Below are 18,035 nucleotides of genomic sequence, written 5' to 3' on the forward strand. Positions count from 1 at the left end.
TAAAATCGAACAGACCTCGTTGGGTGCAAAACAAGAACACCAAACCACTGGTAAGTGTATATATAAAGGCGAAAATGAAAGCGTTACGACAACGGCGACGTTGCATCCGCATTTGTCGTCGGCGGAATGGTTCGCTTTATTCTCGTGGTGGCACCACTCACGCCAAGAAAAAGCGGGACAGTGTTTGCGCAATAAATGATGCAACAACGCAAACGAACGCCCTATACGTGTCAAGAACGAACGTTTGCGAGAGCCTACTAGGCTCTGCATAGTGGGGGCCCGAAGAGTCGTGTTTGGCCGCAGTTGACTGAAAGCAGCAGCGATAGCGGAACGCGTATCCCCGCTAACGGCGACGCATGATACGCTGGTTCGTCTGGCAGTTTCGCAGCGTGCCCTTCAGTACCGACGCGGTTTATTGTCGGCCTCGGTTGGCTCGATGGTGCAGAAGTCGTGCGCAGGGAAGAATGAGTCACAGCCTGTTCAGAATAGAGCGTTCACCTAGTCCGCATCCTTATCGACAATTGTCTTCTGTAAAACTAAAACTAAAAGCTTTAGGCCAATGCTCCGAAATAACATCCGCGTTGAAGGCCTTACTCGCGCTATTAAGGTTCTTGCGGTCTACGGGGCTTCACGACAGACTCTAAGAATGCCGCCCCCTACCGGTCTGTAGTGTACGCGCTTTGTTCGTGCCTGTCTCCCTTTCTTTCTATCTCCCCCTTCTACTCTGTTTCTCTTTTTATCCCTCTTAACCCTTCCCCCTGCGCAGGGTAGCCAACCGGAACCACCTCTGGTTAACCTCCCTGCCTTTCTCTGCATTATTTTCTCTCTCTCTGTGCTTCTTAAGTGCACGCGGGCTCTTCGCCACGAGAAAATTATCATTGTACCGAATACAGGTTTATTCTAACGATATCAGGGACAACTCTTGCGCCAGTAGATATATGCTGCCCTTATGGCTGCTAACCCGTGATGACATCGCTTCTTCTCAACTTCATCTTTCTGGTAATAAAGTTGGGCGAGTTTTGAATTCCTCTGATACTGAACATACGTATCCAAAGAGACGAGGAGAAAACCGGATGAGCGATCTCTCTGGCTTCAAACAACGTTACTGAAGTCACTTTCCCATCGCAAGTTCTTTGCGTGGCGATATGTAGTCGCACTTAGCTTACAATTTACATCAAGTGACTGCAATATTGTAAAACGAATAAAAACTATAGACGTAGCTGTGACTGCTCAGTTTACAGTGCAATCTACTTTTATCAATAATCAAGAAACTTCAAAATCCACATGACTTTGTTGTCGTTGTATTTCGATTGAGTTTAAATATGCCATTAAGAAGTAATTCCACACTCCCGTGACGTCCACACGTACATTCTATTTTTTTTTGTTGGGTGTAGTCTCGAAAGAGCTCACTTGTCCCCACAATTTGGTACACAAGCATATTCGCCTGTATATATATATATTACGAAGCCGAAGTGATCGCGTATCGTAAACAAAAAGCTGCTGGAGGAGCTTTTACTTGCACGCAAATCCGAGGACATGAGCGTTTTTTGAATTCCACCCCATCGGAACGCGGTCGGCCTGACCCCGAAATCGAACCTCCCATGACCTACTGCTCAATGGCAGAACCTCGTAGCCACTGGGCCATCGCGGTGAGTCCTGGACCACACCACACCAACACTGTGCCGCGTGACAAGCCCGCTAGCTTGTCGCAGTGCCAGGAGCGCTGTCGGCCGTAGTCTTGGGCGCCTCCGGTGCCGAGTCACGCGAGATCTCGCGAAAGTGATCCCTCGATAACACCGACCCTGCTCGCTTTCCAGAGAGTGTTTATTTATAGCGAGGCAGGCGCCACTGCAGGGTCATATGAAAGCATATTAAGCACATGTATTACCGCGAACGCTATAGGCTATACTATAGAATCGGGCACATCTGGGTAGCCGTGTGTTATCCGGCCTCCAGAGATGTTTCTTTGCCGTTCCGCCGCCATCTAACCACACCACCTCAATACAATGCCTGCACTGACCTATACGCCTCGAAAATTCTTCGCAGGAACTAAAGCGCTCAAGAAATGTGGGCACTCTGAGTATGTCGGCTGCATCTCAACATTATTTTTCGAGCTGTTACACTTCCAGTGCCCATGAAATTGTTGCGTGATAGCTATTGCAATATACGCAGAAATCAATGGCGTGTTTTCGAAGACACCTCCATTGTTTTCATTCGCGCAAAATGTATGTGTTAGGTAGCTGATTTAGGCAATGGTTGATTCTATGCGTATGAAACTCGCGACAAACAGTCACATCAAAGAAGCTACCGAAAAAGCTTCTGATCTATTATTACTCTTGTTGATGTGAAAATATGACTTGCTTATTTTTTCTAATTTCTGACTAGTGAGGTCACTCAAGGAACTCTCGCCGAGACGGGGACGTTTCGCTTTCCACTGTTTACATTGAACGGCGTTACATCCTCAACCCCTAACGCTAAATTGTACCAGATTCCTCAATGGGCTGGCGTTTCAGCCCTCGTGCCCTCCCCTGTACTCAGAGAAGTCTGCGACAGCATGCCGTTGACGTGAACGTGTTCATTTGCAATGTTCTTGACCGAATGCTATTGGCAGTCATCAGCAAACCTACCCCGAAGTCCCGTTGTCTGACCTGTCCCCGACAGGTGGCCGGGTCTTCTTTTCAACATAATTTTTCTATATTTGGGCAAATATTGAAGTGTGACCCACCCGTGGCAATAAAAGAACATTGTATCAGCCTCGATGACCTCCGCAAAAGCAAAATGAGCGGCTAATGCTGTTCGAAGAACGACTTGAAGCGAAATGGATTTCGATGAACCGCTTTGGCGCAGTGGCTATAGGGTGTTCCGTTGCTAATTACGATGTGTCGGATTCCATTCCCGGCCTCAAAAACTGAAACACTCGTTTTACCGCGCTTTGGGTACGCGTTAAAAAAAACCAAGGGGTCAAAATTAATCTGTAGCCTTCCATTACGGCTTCTCTCGTAGCTCCTGCATTGTTTTCGGGTGTTAACTTTTCGGGTGTTAAAGATCGATCGATCGATCAATCAATCAATCAATCAATCAATCAATCAATCAATCAATCAAATGACCTTGGTGGACCAGAGTAAGCTATATTCACTTAAAAACACTGAACTTACGGTTGCTTGTATGCATGGCGTAACATGCTATGTTCCGGCTTGTTTATCTCGCAGTTCGGAGGAGGATGAGGACGAGAAATAGACGGAAAGACAGGGAGCTTAGCCAGTTCTCAGACCGGCTGGCTACCCTGTGCCAACTACTGTACTGCCTTTATGAAAACAGTTACTCTAAGGCTATATTTCTCAATCGGGAATATCTTCCATTGATTGTTTTTGAATGAAAGCCGAAATTTAGCGCACGGCGTATGCTGAATCGGTATCCTTTCATTTTGGGCGGGCTGATTCTTCGTATTCTGTGAGAGGGAGCTGGTTTATTTATTTATTTATTTATTTATTTATTTATTTATTTATTTATTTATTTATTTATTTATTTATTTATTTGAAATGGCAACTTTGGCGGCCGACTTTCGGTTTAGAAGGCGGCTCATGGCCTGACCTTCACAAATCACACGCAGGCCACAAAGCCGCCATCACCTGCCTGTACATGTCCCCGTCGGGCCTGCACCTGCTCAGCGGCTCTGAGGACACGGACGTCCTCGTATGGGACCCGGTGACCGGGGAGCTTCGGAGGAGGCTGAGGTACTTGACTCCAGAAAGCTGCCTTTCTTGACGCGTAACTTGTTAGAGTAGGGCGATTCTTTCCGTGTTCTAATGGCAATAAGTTTGCTGGTCAAGCGCGAGTTTACCTGATGAAACACGCGACAGCGAGTAACTGTCACTCGCGAAAATGAAGCTACGGTTCCTGCACTCCTCTTTCTGGTGCAGTCACCACGTGGCCGGCGTGTTGTGCGTAACTTGCACGAACGCCGAGGACCTGGTGCTGAGTGGCTCCGAGATCGGCGTGGTGGTGCTGGCGCGGCTGGACACCGGCCAGCTGGTGCAGCGCCTCGAGAACCACCGCGGCGTCGTCAGCGCCGTGGCCGTCAACCGCGGTGACGACATATTCGCCACCGGTACAGTGTTTGGTCAACGTCTCCCCCCGTGCTTTGCTCGCGTCGCTGAATCGGTTCCTTTGAGCGTCTGTTGATGCGCTAAAACGAACCCACTGCGAGCTGAATGCTCAAGTGCTGAACAATTTCTAAATTTTGTGCTCTAAGCAGTGCTCTTTCTGGTATAAAGCAGGTGTTTGCAACGAATTGGGCGACGGCTTTTAGTAGAATCAGATGGTATCTTCATAGCAACCCTTTTTTCCCTACTTCCTTTGAAATTGCAGGAAACCGCTTAATGTTTCATTGAAGAAAAATTGCTAAATTACTTATTTTGAACGGCTATGGAAATGGGTGCATTAGTATAAAGAGCTACTTATACCTGGATCTGTACTTGTCTAGTTCGCTGTTGGCAAGAGACTTGCATTTTCGTCCTGTCCAAATAAAGAAATATCGAGTAATGGGCGCATTTTTGTTGGTACTTTTGTTAGTACCAACTTTTGTTAGCTACATTTGTTCATTTTTGTTAGCGTTGGTATTTTTACTAGTACATTTCGTTGGTAAATAAGTTTCCACGATGCTTAAAATTGGACAATTCTTGCAAAATTACATTTGTTAAGAGGTGCATATTTCAACGGAATGGAATCAGATGAGATTAAGTACTGTCTCTCATGTAGTACTCGATTAGGTATACCGAAAGGTATGCGGGGAAGAACGATTTGTCTGCACTCGGCAACCCAACTGTAGCACTACAAGAACAAAGAATTGTTTTACTTCTTAGCCCTTGCACTGCAAACCCGCTAAAGTTTACTGAAAAAGACTGCCTTCGCTAGCTTTTGCCTACTACACTTCTGATGCGCTGTGTCTTTCCAAGAATTTCCTTTCATGTACTTTAGCTCCCCAGCTATAAATTCTTTAAAAAGCTGCATAATATCTAAAAGCGCACAACTTTCTCCGCGCTGTGCCTCTCGCAATTTTTATAAACGCCTGTTTGTAATGGTCTGTTCTTTTAACCGTTGAAGTTGGGAAACTTTGAGAGCCACGCGCACCGCTTCCCTTCATCCACGAATCTCCATTTTGAAGACACCTCTCATTGGTTGTTGTTGACAGAAGGTATTCTTCAGCTACACTTTTTGTCCCGAAAGCACGTATAATACGTTAAATGTGAATTTGCACTGCAAGTAATGTCATCGCTGTTTCTCTTTACCTTCTCTTCTTTTTTCTTTTTTGTCGTAATGTTGCTTTTGTTTATAGCTGTCAGAGGCAGACAAACAAATGGCTTATAATCGTAAACATGCCTTCCCTGAATAACATTCCCATTCTTCTTTTTTGCTCACCTAGCCATGTTCAACGTGGGAGAACGCGGATAAAAATAATTCTGCAAGCAAAACATTGCAAATCCAAAATTCAAAGCGGCTGCTAGAGAAGTTGGTTGGTACATATGCTGCACGGCCAGACCCAGCGGCATACTCGACAGCAGCGCGGCGCCTCCTTCCGAAAACGAAAGATGTATTGAGCATTCGATACAGCATGAGCATCGGCTGCTGGAACTCGAAGGAGAGTTAGGCTTTGTTTAGCGGACCGACCGAGTACCTCGGCTGCGCACTTTTTTTTTTTTGTACCTTCGTACGTTTCAACCGCACGTGTCGTTATCATTCGCTTGTAAAGCGTCACCTCTGAAAGCAGTAGAATACGGACAGTGGAATGTTTTCGAACGTCGGCTTTATATTGGCCGACCGCATGCTCTGTCCACTACGATTGGGAGCATTGACGGTACGAACAGCGTCATTATCTTTAAGCCCAGTTATCAATGGGACATTTCTGCCTACCGCATATCACAAATATCAATCAATAAAGTATGCGTACGTGCATCAGTTTATTCATGCGAATTTAGCGTATTTAGTTTCGCACAATGCGCTTTTGCCCAACGCCAGCGACTTTCTCTGGTGTTTGGCATTACCACTCCCTTATATAGGGAGTGTTCATTTTCTTTAGCTGCACCGAATTTTTTAAAGACGGCCTATGGCAGAGAGCACAGTTCGAACCCTTGATCTAAATTACTCGATGAGGCAGCCGTTACTTCTACGAGAAATCAAAATGTTCAGTTGATTAATTAACGTAATTACTCTAATTGGTATTTTAATTAACAACGTTACGCCACATACATAAACCTACGAATTATAGCAGCTGATTTCGCACGGCGTATCCACTTGTAACGAATTCTCTGGGCAGCACCAGTTCCGAGATATTAATTCTCAAAGTGTCCGTCGATATGCATTGGCGTTCCAGTTACTTTTGTGCTTCAATACATAAAACAGCGGTTTCTTTAAAAAGTAACTGGAATGCCAATGCATTTCGTCAGACACTTTTAAAAATAATATCTCGAAACTGGTGCTGCCCAGAGAATTCGTTCCAAGTGGATACGCCGTGCGAAATCAGCTGCTATAATTCGTAGGTTTATGTATGTGGCGTAACGTAATTCATTAAAATGCCAATTAGAGTAATTACGTTAATTAATCAACTGAACATTTTGATTTCTCTAAGAAGTAACGGCTGCCTCATCGAGTAATTTAGATCAAGGTTTAGAATTGTGTTATATGCCATAGGCAGCCTTTAAAAATTTTGGTGGGGCTAAAAAAAACTGTATATGCTTTCGTGCTTATGTTAGTCTACCCTCTTCCGAGATGCCTGGTATTCTTCCCAACCTGACACTTTTCGGCGATAAAGAAATCGTGGAACGCATAATCTTACACCAATGTCGGCGACGTATCTTAATGCACACCTCAGCCCGTTCCATTGTCAAGCGGGTTAAAATAGCGCTGTATGGGGCACCACGGCTTGTGACGCCTAGAACATTTGGCAATCATCAGGTGCGCTTTAAATCAAAATTAATTCAAATAATAAAGAACTAAGTTAGAACCATACGAAGCCAACAGGAAGAGCATAGATAAAATTAACCGCTTGTTTTAATAAAAGGTGGAAATAATGAAGAAACGAGGGAAGGAAAGTGGCAATAAGTTAAAGCACCACTCGCCGCCGTTGAGAACCGCACCCACATCTTTCGTAATGGGCCTGCGATTCTCTGCTTTACTTGGCTTCATTCTCTGTTGGCTTCATGTGGTTCGGAACATGAAGCAGTGATGCTAGCTTTCCCCTGAGGTCGTGTATTGTCTAGGCTACTGGCACGCTTTGTTTCAACGCAAAAAATAATCTACCTCGCTTTGACGACCTCGTTACTCGTGGAACAGATTGTTTTCTAAGAATATTTGCGAGCAAGACAAAAAGAAAAGAAAAGTCGACCTTACTGGAAACGCACACCGTCTTCCCCCACCCGTGCTTCTTTTTTTTTTCCCCCGCTTTTCGCAGCGTCTTCGGACTGCACGGTGTGCATCTGGTGCCTCGAGACTTTCACGCTGCTCAACACGCTGTCGGTGCCGGCGGCCGTCGAGCGGCTCTGCATCTCCGGCGACAGCACGTTCCTGCTGCTCGGCTGCGCGGACCAGTGCGTGCGCGTGCGCTCGCTCACCACGGGCTCGGACGTGCACTGCCTGCAAGGGTACGCGGGCCGCGTCAGCGCGCTCGGCTTCGCGCGCGACAACTGCCGCTGCGTGCTGGGCACGCGCGACGGCAAGGCGTTCGTCTTCGACGTCCACTCGGCGCGCCTGGTGCAGACGCTCGCCGCGCACCCGGACGCCGCCGTGGTCGCCATTCAGGTGCGCGATGGGTTCTCCTTGTGTTCTGCCTCGGCCTATGTATAATGCTTGTTACCGTGCCGGCGAATGCGCGAGTGTCGCACAAATGGGAGGAGCTAGAAGACATCACACTAACAAAATGGCTAACAGCACACACGAACTCGTCTTTGTTAAGATTTTGCTGAGAATGAAAGAGTCTGGGATCGATGTTTTTGAGCTTAAGGAAGAAGTTGATTCCTTGAGTACAAGTGCTGAGCACTTGAACAGTGCTGTTGAAGAACTACGTGGCCAAAATGCTACGCTAATCGATGAAAACAAGCGACTGAAAACCCCGAACCACTCATTGGCTCGCAAAGTTGAGGAGCTCGAACTGTACTTTCGCCTTAGCAATGTCGAGATCAAGGGCGTTCCCTTCTCCTGAGAATAGGACTGTGTGGCAATCATGGAAGCGCTAGAGGACATAACTGGGGGTCCCGTGTCGCCTAGTGATCTGGACATTGTTCATCGCGTACCGGCCAGATCAAATGACAAGAAAAACATCATAGCTCGATTCTTTTCTAGAGCTAAGAAAGTTGAGTTTGTTAGCAAACCTCGTAAAGCTAAACTCTGTCTTAGCGACATTTGATTCTCTGGCTCTTTCAGCGCTCACGCTTATGTAAATGAGCATCTGACCTCATGTAACAAGGCTCTCTTCTCCAAAGCTCCAACTTTGAAGAAAGAAAGAAGCTGCAAGCTCTTTTGGACTGACAACTGCCAAATCAAGGCTAGAAAGACTACTAACAGCTAACAGCAAGTTCTGCGCATTCGTGGCGAATCTGACCTCAGCAAAATAGACAAGGATTCGGGGTTTAGCTAACTGAGAATTGATTATGGCTCCACTACTGAAACTCGATCAAGTGAATTCCTTGAAATTGATTTATTCATTATAGATTACAAGTCATAAAAGAAGAATAATACACATAAGGAGGTCCCATAGTCAATGACTGTGTCGCGACCTCCTGTTATTTATACATATGCTTTTTCTAGAGAAACGAAGAGCACCACATTAAAATCATATATAAGGAAACATGGAAGAAAGTAATGGAGAATACAAAACAAGATATACTTGTGCAGTTCGGAGTTACAATAAATCTAACGAAAGAAATTCTACAATTGCAAGGAGCAAACGCAGTAAAACTAAATGAACTAAACGAAATTGACAGTAATTGACAGAATGACCATTAATGCAACATTACAAACAACATAAAAGCTTAAAAATACACATGACCATTAATAAAAAAGAAAGGTTAGCAGATTTCATTCCATCATTCATTTTAATGTGAAAGGTCTTCGTGAAAACTTTGACGCAAGCGATAATTTCCTCGCATCGCTAACTAGTTCGTTTTAATTAATTGCCATAACTGAAACTTGGTTATCTGACGACGACAAACTTTTGTATTGCTTTCCTAAATATAACTCGGAATACTGCAATAGATTAACGAGCAGTCACGGTGGCGCAGCCATGTATATTTCTTGTAATATTGCATATCGAAAACAGAGAGAAAGAGAAGGATGCATAGAAAGGCAGGGAGGATAACCAGAGGTAGTTCCGGTTGGCTACCCTGCACGGGGGAAGGGTTAAGGGTGATAAAAAGAGAAAGGAAATGGAAGGGGGAGATAGAGAGAAAGAGAGACGAGCACGAACAAACCGCGTACACTACAGAGCGGTAGGGGGCGGCGTTCTTTAAATCTATCGTCAAGCCCCGTAGACCGCAGGAATCCTAATAACGCGAGTAAGGCCTTCAGCGCGGATGTTCTTTGGAAGCACTGACCTAAAGCTTTGAGTTCTGATAGTGGGCGATTGTCCAATTGGTCCAGCAGTCTGCATATCACTACTCTCTGGGCGCTATACCGCGGGCAGGCACATATAATATGTGCGAGCGTCTCATCGCTGTTGCATGTGTCGCACGTGGGGCTAGCCGTTGGCCATTCCAATAAGGATAGCTTATGAGTTCGTAAATGCAACGCCTAGCCACAGACGGTACAGCATGGTCTGTTCACGTCGTGATAACCCAGGCGGTAGATGCATCCGTATATTCGGAGACAATGAACGCAAACGACACATGGTGAAAGCGCTCGAGTCCTACAGGGGCAAAGTACATTCACGGGACATCAATCGCAGCCCAGCCGCAGCGTCTGCTCGCGAAAGCGTACTCAAGGCACGTTGACCACTTTCATGTGCAGATCGGGCGGCTTCGTCGGCGTGGTCATTCCCGCTGATGCTGCAATTTCCTGGAAGCCATTGAAAGATCATGTTGTGTCCCTTGAAATGGCTGCGATGATACATGTGTCGAATCTCTGAGGCCAGTTGTTCATTGGGTCCGTGGCGCATTGGTCTCTGTATGCAATCAAGGGGTGCCTTGGAGTCACTAATGACTGTCCATTGTTGTGGTAGTTCCTGATTAATGAAATCAAGTGCAGCACGGAGTGCCGCAAGTTCTGTGCTCGTCGATGTGGTCACACAGGAAGTTTTAATTTGATTTCTTCAGATTTTGCCGGGATATTGACTGCAGCAGCAGAACTGTTGAGTTCTACTGAACCATCTGTGTAGACACGTTGCCGGAAGTTGTGCACGTTGTAAATGTGTTCCAAAGTTGCTTGCTTCAAAGCTTGCGACGGTGCTCCAGCTTTCTTTTTGATACCCGGAATTGTCGATTGCACTTACGGCCAGTGCAGACACCACAATGGGTCTGATAATCGTGTAGCAGACGTGAATTGTGATGGCAAGAAGGGCAAATGTCTTACAATACATTTGGAAAATGTTGAATGCGGCCTCCTTGCTGGCAAGCAAGCAAGATGGTGTGAGGGAATCCGAGTCAAGTGATATCGAAGAAGAATTGCGCCTCTGTTTGGATTGAATTCGATAACTGCGTTCTTGCTCAAGGCAACAAGGATTTCCTATTTGGCTGCATTTACCATTCTCCTTCATCGTCAGTCAAACGAATTATGTACCAATCTTGATCATATTTTGCATGCTGTATCACCGGAAAATAAAAAATAACATTATAATGGGTGATATAAACATTAATTTACTCGATGAAACATCACCCACCTGTATTAACTATACCAGTCTGTTCTATAGCTACGGATATGATTGCTTAATTGACTTTCCTGCACACGAAGTCTCTAATGTGAAAGGCACGCTTATTGATCATGATCTTCCTAACTTGCTCAGTTATTTTTAATAGACGAAAGTTTTGTAGATCGACATCAGTCATCATTAAACTTGCTCATACGTTTCAAATCTAATATACCACCTTGCCCACCTTCACATACTAAACGTTCGGGAGAAGGACAGCTTCATAACTGCTGTTGCTAATACAAATTGGTCTGAAATTAAATGACTAAACGACCCACAGAAAGCCTTTTTCCACATTTTTTCTTCACTAGTTATATCATACTTACGAAAGTTCACCTCCAAAAAGAAATGTAAAAATAAAACCCGTGGCATTTTCTCACAAACCGTGGATCTCACAGAAGTTATTAGCAGCATTGCGCAAATGGGATAACCTATATAGAAAAACTAAAAAGCAACCACTTAAGATGAACTTACGTGCCCGAATGAAATATTCCGCAGCACTGCTAACTCTAAACTAAAATCAGTTAAACGATTGTATTGCGTGCAAGGAATTCTACAGGCGGCTAACAACACTAAAAATATGGGAGATTGGGAACTCCTTTTAGAACAGGAAAACAAGACAAGACCATGTATCTAGAATTTTATATGATGGAGTAGAGCACAACTCCCCTCCTGATATAGCTTAGACTTTCGGTAGTTTCTTTTTTCTTTCTTCCATAACAGTTTACCTTCTCCTACACAGATCATCAAGATGAGCCGTCTAACTCATTCTTCTTATTTCGTACAACACCTGAGGAAATAACTATTGTTATAAATAACCTACAAGTGACAAGCGCTGGAATTAATGAGGTCCACATTGCTAACATTAAATTAAGTGCTCACCTAGTTTCAGTTCTACATTCATTTATTGTTAACTTATTATTCAAGATTGGTATATTTCCTTGTAAGCATAAGCGTGACAAAGTCATCCCAGTTCTAAAAAAGGCGACGGCTCACCCGCTACTATTCGTAAGTTGCAATATGTGACGTACAGTGATTAATTAAGGAGTTAATTAGTGAGTTTGTGCAAACTAGCTGAATATGTGATTCGATTTCTCGAGCTAGTAATGTCCGCCTCTTCGAATAATTTAGCTCAAGGACAGGAATTATGTTATCTGCAACGGGCGACGTTTAAAAATTCCGTAAAGCTTAAAGAGGATCACCCTGTGTAGCGTAACTATTGCAGCGCCAGATTTCTAATTTTCTACGAAATAAGCCTGAGACTGCGCACAAGTGTTCGCGCTGCTATCGAGACCACTGAAGCTTGCGCTAACTACGACGCCAACTGCGTCCATGTTCTTTCTATTTCATTCGGTAGAAGCGGCCGCAAAACGCGCTTCACATCGATTGTTCTGTAACATGACGCCAAGGACCAAGAGGTAAGGAGGATACAAACACAGCATTGTTATTATTTTTGCGCTATTCGTCTCACAAAAGTTGGACATGACACTGATTTAGAAAGAACGCGGTGTACGTATATACGTCTTTTTTTTTTTTTAGAGCGCATCTATTCGGCACCCGTTCCTGCGGCGAACGTCGGCGTAGCCGAGCGAACGATCACAGCGAAAGATGAAGGAGCGGATGCCGAGCGCAATGGGGGGAGGGAAAGACGCGAGGAGGAAAGCGGAGGAGAAGGGTATGGCGAGAAAGTGAGAAGAAAGGCGTAGCGCCGCAATGAACATGGCTCCTTTTAGCCACGACGGTAAGGAATCATTCCATCAGCGGAGTTATCTCGATTCATTAAAAAATTAAATTATCAGGTTTTACGTGCCCAAACCTCTTTCTGATTATGAGGCACGCCGTAGTGGAGGACTCCGGAAATTTCGACCACCTGGGGTTCTTTTACGTGCACCTAAATCTAAGCACACGGCTGTTTTCGCCCCCATCGAAATGCGGCCGCCGTGGCAGGGATTCGATCCCGCGGCCTCGTGCTCAGCAGCCCAACACCATAGCCACTGAGCAACCACGGCGGGTATATCTCAATTCATGTTCTGAGTGGTTGTCTGTCCCTTTAACACCAGCCCGCAATGCTGTAACGTGACGCCTGGTGCCGCAGATATCCCGAACGGTTCGTTACCGTAAATTTACTCAGATTCACGCCGACCTGAAGTGTGAGGAAAAATGTTCGTAACTTCTAAATTCATGCGGATATTATCATTTCTTAAAAGTAAAAGTTGCCGCCCTTCAAAATGTGACATTGGGCGCCTGTATATGCAAACACATGTGCTACATTGAGTGTATCATTTTTAAGCCCAAAGGACTGGAAAAACAACGCGAGAAAGAAAAGTATGCGATAATGCGGAAGGTGTATGTTGTTCTTACTCTTAAATAACGCAAATACCCACCGTCATAAATAATTCACAGCTTATTGTGTTTTGACAAGCAGCGAATAGGTGCAGTGGTTTATGAACTGAGCACTAATTTTAACCCCAGCTCTCTTTAAAGATATTTTTGATGGTGTCAGTGTGATGACATTTCCAATTTGTCTACATTTGTTGTTTTATTTATTTATTTATTTATTTATTTATTTATTTATTCATTCATTCATTCATTCATTCATTCATTCATTCATTCATTCATTCATTTATTTGCGACTTGCTGCGGGTACTACGAGTTCGCCCAAACAAGGGGGGCAGCAATTACAGCAATAGCATGCAAAATATCACGAAAAGTAATGCATCAGTGCAGAGGTAGGAATATTCCGCAAATATCGACAACAGAGTAAATACGAAGTGGGATTCGATAAGCCCGATAGATTCACTGCTGCATAGCAATACATAATAAATATGTGCCACTGTGACGCAAGAAGTATGGAACCATTAGCTAGTTGTAGTTAGCTGTACATCGCACTTCCCTCTGCATACACATATCATCATCATTCTTCCTTCGGCAAGTATTATAGATCATTTTTATCCTCGTGACATCACTGCGTAGATGTCTCACATTGTGCGTCCACCAGATTTGAAGGCTGCATTTCGGTCTAGCTCGTGAACGGTGCAGTGCATAAAAATAAACTATGCATGATATTAAAGCTGGGACCTGCGCGATCCATTAACGTTGGACGAGATTCCAGATTGCATATAACGCTGCATATAATTATAACCGCGGTTGTACGCATCGCCATTAGCCACATCGCATTCAATTACCAATTTCACTAAAGCTTCCCTGCACATAGATTCCAACAAGTGCAGTTCGATCTGCATATATCTTTCTGCGTATCTTTCGTGGCATCGCGTCTTTTTACTCAAGCTGTACCTGCCAGAATTCATGGAGTGGTCTCTCAAGCATGCTGCATGCTAGCAAAGCCCCGGACTAGATGGGCCCTTATACGTCCAGCCTTTTTCAAAAATTTTGTGTCTTTGTTCTGCTTTCCAGGCTCAAAGTAGGGACACATTTTTAATCACGGCGGCTGGCAACAAGATCGTCGTGTGGAACTTCTACCTCAAGAAGAGCGAGATGTGCCACCCGCAGCCCAAATCCAAGAAGGTGGACCTGCACAAGGACCCCGTGTCTTGCGTAGCTCTCTCCAGGGACGGCAGCGTAGCCGTCACCGGTGAGCGCCTCCTTCTCCGCTGCTTGCGGCTCGCACCCGCCGCCGTATGGCTTACCGGCGTTGTGCTGCTGGGGTCGGGGGTTCGATCGCGGCCGCGGCGGATGGCGGCGAAATGCAGAAACGCTCGTGTACTTAATTAGGTTTAGGTGCATGTTGAAGAACCCCGTGCGGGTGGTCAAGATTATTCTACTGTGCCGGCCTCCCCACTACAGGGTGTTTCGGCTAACTTGAGCCACATTTAAAAGAGAAAGGAAACATAGGTGCTACGCGCGTCGAATTGCCACAGTATTGTTCTTAGCCGCATGGAATACGTCATGATATTTCTTTTTTTCAATCCGCCAAGCTAGGTAATTAGCAAAGTTTGCTTGATAACCTTTTAAATATTAAATCTAGCGAAAGATATTCAACAAAAGTCGTAGCGTTAGTTCTGAAAAATCGGATTATTTCACCTATGCTAACTGCCCTGTTAAATTTTTTTGCAGCCTTTCCTTAAAGTGCGCGAATTTAAAAAAGAAATACCACGTGACTGCCGGCGAACGCGCGGCGCTTTCAGTGCCATCAAATGTAAGTTGAACGAATTAGCGAAGGCTGCTCCGCGCGCAGAGATCGATTCAACGGGCCGTCGGTGACTGCGACGGACGTTCAGTGAGAAAAGGAGCGTACCTTTTTAAGCCATAAATTCTTCAACGAAAACGCGGCCGCCACGTGGGAATGCGATATGGGACCGGAGTCGGCATTTGGCGCAGTGCAGGCACTTTTTTCTTTTCTTTTCGGACCAATGAAGAAACACGATGAAGGGGGCGAGGCTGACAGTGTTATGAAAGACTGAGATAAACGCCATGCTGCCTCCGATCCGTCGCAGTCACCGACAGCCTGTTCAATCGATCTGTGTGCGCGGAGCAGCCTTCGCTAATTCGTTCAACTTGCATTTAAGGGCACCGAACGCGCGGCGCGTTAGCCGACAGTCACGTGGTATTTTTTTTTTTTTTTTCAGTTTCGCGCACCTTAAGGGAAGGCTGGAAAAAATTTAAACAGGGCGGTTATGTTAGCACAGGGGAAATAATCCGATTTTTCAGAACTAGCGCTACGACTTTTGTATTGAGCATCTTTCGCTAGAGTTAACATTCAAAAACTTGATTAAGCACACTTTGCTAATTACCTAGCATGGCGAATTGAAAAAACAAATGCCATGACGTGTTCCATACGGTTCAGAACAATACTGCGGCAATTCGATGGGCGTAGCGCCTATGTTTCTTTCTTTAACATCTTGCCCAAGTTAGCTGAAACACCCTGTATATGGCGCGCCTCATAATGAGATCGTGGTTCTGGCTCGTGAAACCCCAGAAAGCTTTCTTGCCGCTGGTCATTCTCCTCGCAGCATTCAAACTGAGAGAAGCATTCGCGAAATCAGTCGTGTCACTATACCAATTGTCCCAACTATATGTCGCCAAGAATTATAAAAAATAAAGAAAAGTAACGGAGGGCTTTACGCCAACGACAATCACTGTACTTTGATCGTGGTTTTTCTTACTAGTCGGGAGTTGCCTTTTTTTTGTCTCTCACTCTGCGCGAATAATTATTTAATTGCGTTTAATAAAGGTAATATTTACTTAACTTACGTAATCGATAATGCGTCAATGCAAAAGATGTAGAGCACGCCGAAAAATGACCGATAATTAACAGCGTTTAAAGCAACCTACAGGTCTTGCCTCGGCCTTCCTTTTCTTCTCTTCTTCTTTCTTTCATTTTCCGACGAAAAAAAAATAAAGCTTGCGAAATGTTAAAATTACCGCGTGACAATGTGTCCGCGTGTCCGTAACTGCAGTGCTCTCAAATGTAATCCTCGTCCAAGCGGGCATAGCTTATCGCACTGGGAACGATCGAGCGACTGCGCTCTTTCTACGACGCGTCAACAGCTTTCGGCGCGCACCTTCTGCACCTTTTATACCATGGCAAACCCGCCGTGCTTGCTCAGTGGCTATGGTGTTCGGCTGCTGAGCACGAGGTCGCGAGATCCAGTCCCGGCCACGGCGGCCGCATTTTGATGGGGCCGGAATGCGAAAACACCCGTGTACTTAGATTTAGGTGCACGTTAAAGAACCCCAGGTGGTCCAAATTTTCGGAGTACCCCACTACAGCGTGCCCCATAATCAGATCGTGGTTTTGGCGCGTAAAGCCCCAGAATTTATTTATTTTTTTCTATACCAGGGCAAAGCCTCGGCTTTCAATATGCCTATACAAGATGCGCGGCGCATAATACATGACAAGGTTAATGCATTAAAGCGCTACCATCTCTGGCACGCGGGCGCGTTGTCGCGTGGTGTTTTTTTTTTTTTTAATTTCAGGGGCTTTCTTTTTTTCGCCAGAAAAAAAAAGGGGATCACACAAGGCCTAGGTTGCCTTAAACACGGTTATCGGTCATTTGCCGACACCTTCCGCAACTTTTGCAAGGCGGCTTATCGGTTGCGCAAGTTAACTGAAAGTTAGGTAATTAAACCTGATTAAATAGTAATTTGCTCCAAATGAAAGAAAGAATAAACAAAAATAACTGCTGACTATAGCATGGACAAGCTCCATCTACATACAGTAATCGCCGTTCACATAAAGCCCTCCCTTACTTTCTTCTTAATTCTTGGCGACATTCAGCTGTGACAGCCGGTGTATATACTGCCCTACATTCATGCGCTGTCTGCCACGTGCCCTGCATTGCTCAAGCGTATTTCTCCTGTCACATTAGTCGCAGCCGGCTTCTACACGTCGTCACCGACGGTTACGGCATGTTCGTTAGCCGGGCAATTATACCGGGAGACGGTCGGGTGAACCAGTACCAACAAGTAGGGAGTTAAGGAAACCTTAAGAAGCCCGAATAAGTGACCTGACGTCTCTAAACATTAATGTCACCAGAGCAATGAACGGGGCTAGTTCGTTCATTTTGGTTTCTTTTAAGAAAGCACTGATTCAAAAGCACTACACGAAGAAAGAAGAAGGAAACACAAGTTTTCTGTGCAAAGCGCTTTGTCCTGTCAACTTGTGTTCCCGTCTTGTTTCTCGGTGCAGTGCTTTTAAATCAGCGCGTTCTTAAAGGAAGCCTCAAAAAACAAAAAGAAAGCGCAGCCGGCGAATAACTATACCTAAACATTTTTTTTATTATCGTGGCTCGTTCAAACTTACTATACGTGATTGAAATATCCATACGCACTTTCGAAGATGGCTCCGTATGCGTTCTAAAAGCCGAAAAAGTTCTCGAAATTGGTAGCCATTGTAGATCAGATACGCGTACGTACCTTGTGTGCTCGTTGCTGACTGCCGAACTTGAGCTCATATCCACGCCCTATAAACTAGTGCATCGCAAAAGGCTACCTAGGAAAAAAAAAAGCGACTACGTTAAAGAGATCGACCAAATCGAGCCTGTAAAGCAAATTTCCCTATTTGTAAACAATGTAGCGCGAACAAGCCTAATATTTATGCTCCCACAAAAAAAAAAAAAGAAGAGAAAGACTCGTGTGCGTACAGACAATCGTAGAGGTAACTCGAAAAAAAAAAGAGAAGCCA

The 18,035-nt window shown here is 45.0% G+C and overlaps 1 protein-coding gene across 1 annotated transcript in view; it reads left to right on the forward strand.

The window, feature by feature from the left end:
* Nucleotides 1–18,035, forward strand: part of LOC142583352 (protein qui-1-like) — a 523,212-nt gene that overhangs the window by 469,699 nt on the left and 35,478 nt on the right. The window contains exons 18-21 of the mRNA XM_075693781.1: nucleotides 3,611–3,734; nucleotides 3,921–4,108; nucleotides 7,448–7,794; nucleotides 14,306–14,483. Coding sequence (XP_075549896.1) covers nucleotides 3,611–3,734; nucleotides 3,921–4,108; nucleotides 7,448–7,794; nucleotides 14,306–14,483 — 837 coding nt within the window. The remainder of the gene's footprint in view (nucleotides 1–3,610; nucleotides 3,735–3,920; nucleotides 4,109–7,447; nucleotides 7,795–14,305; nucleotides 14,484–18,035) is intronic.

This window comes from Dermacentor variabilis, chromosome 1 (genome assembly GCF_050947875.1).
Source record: "Dermacentor variabilis isolate Ectoservices chromosome 1, ASM5094787v1, whole genome shotgun sequence".
Taxonomy (NCBI): Eukaryota; Metazoa; Arthropoda; class Arachnida; order Ixodida; family Ixodidae; genus Dermacentor; species Dermacentor variabilis.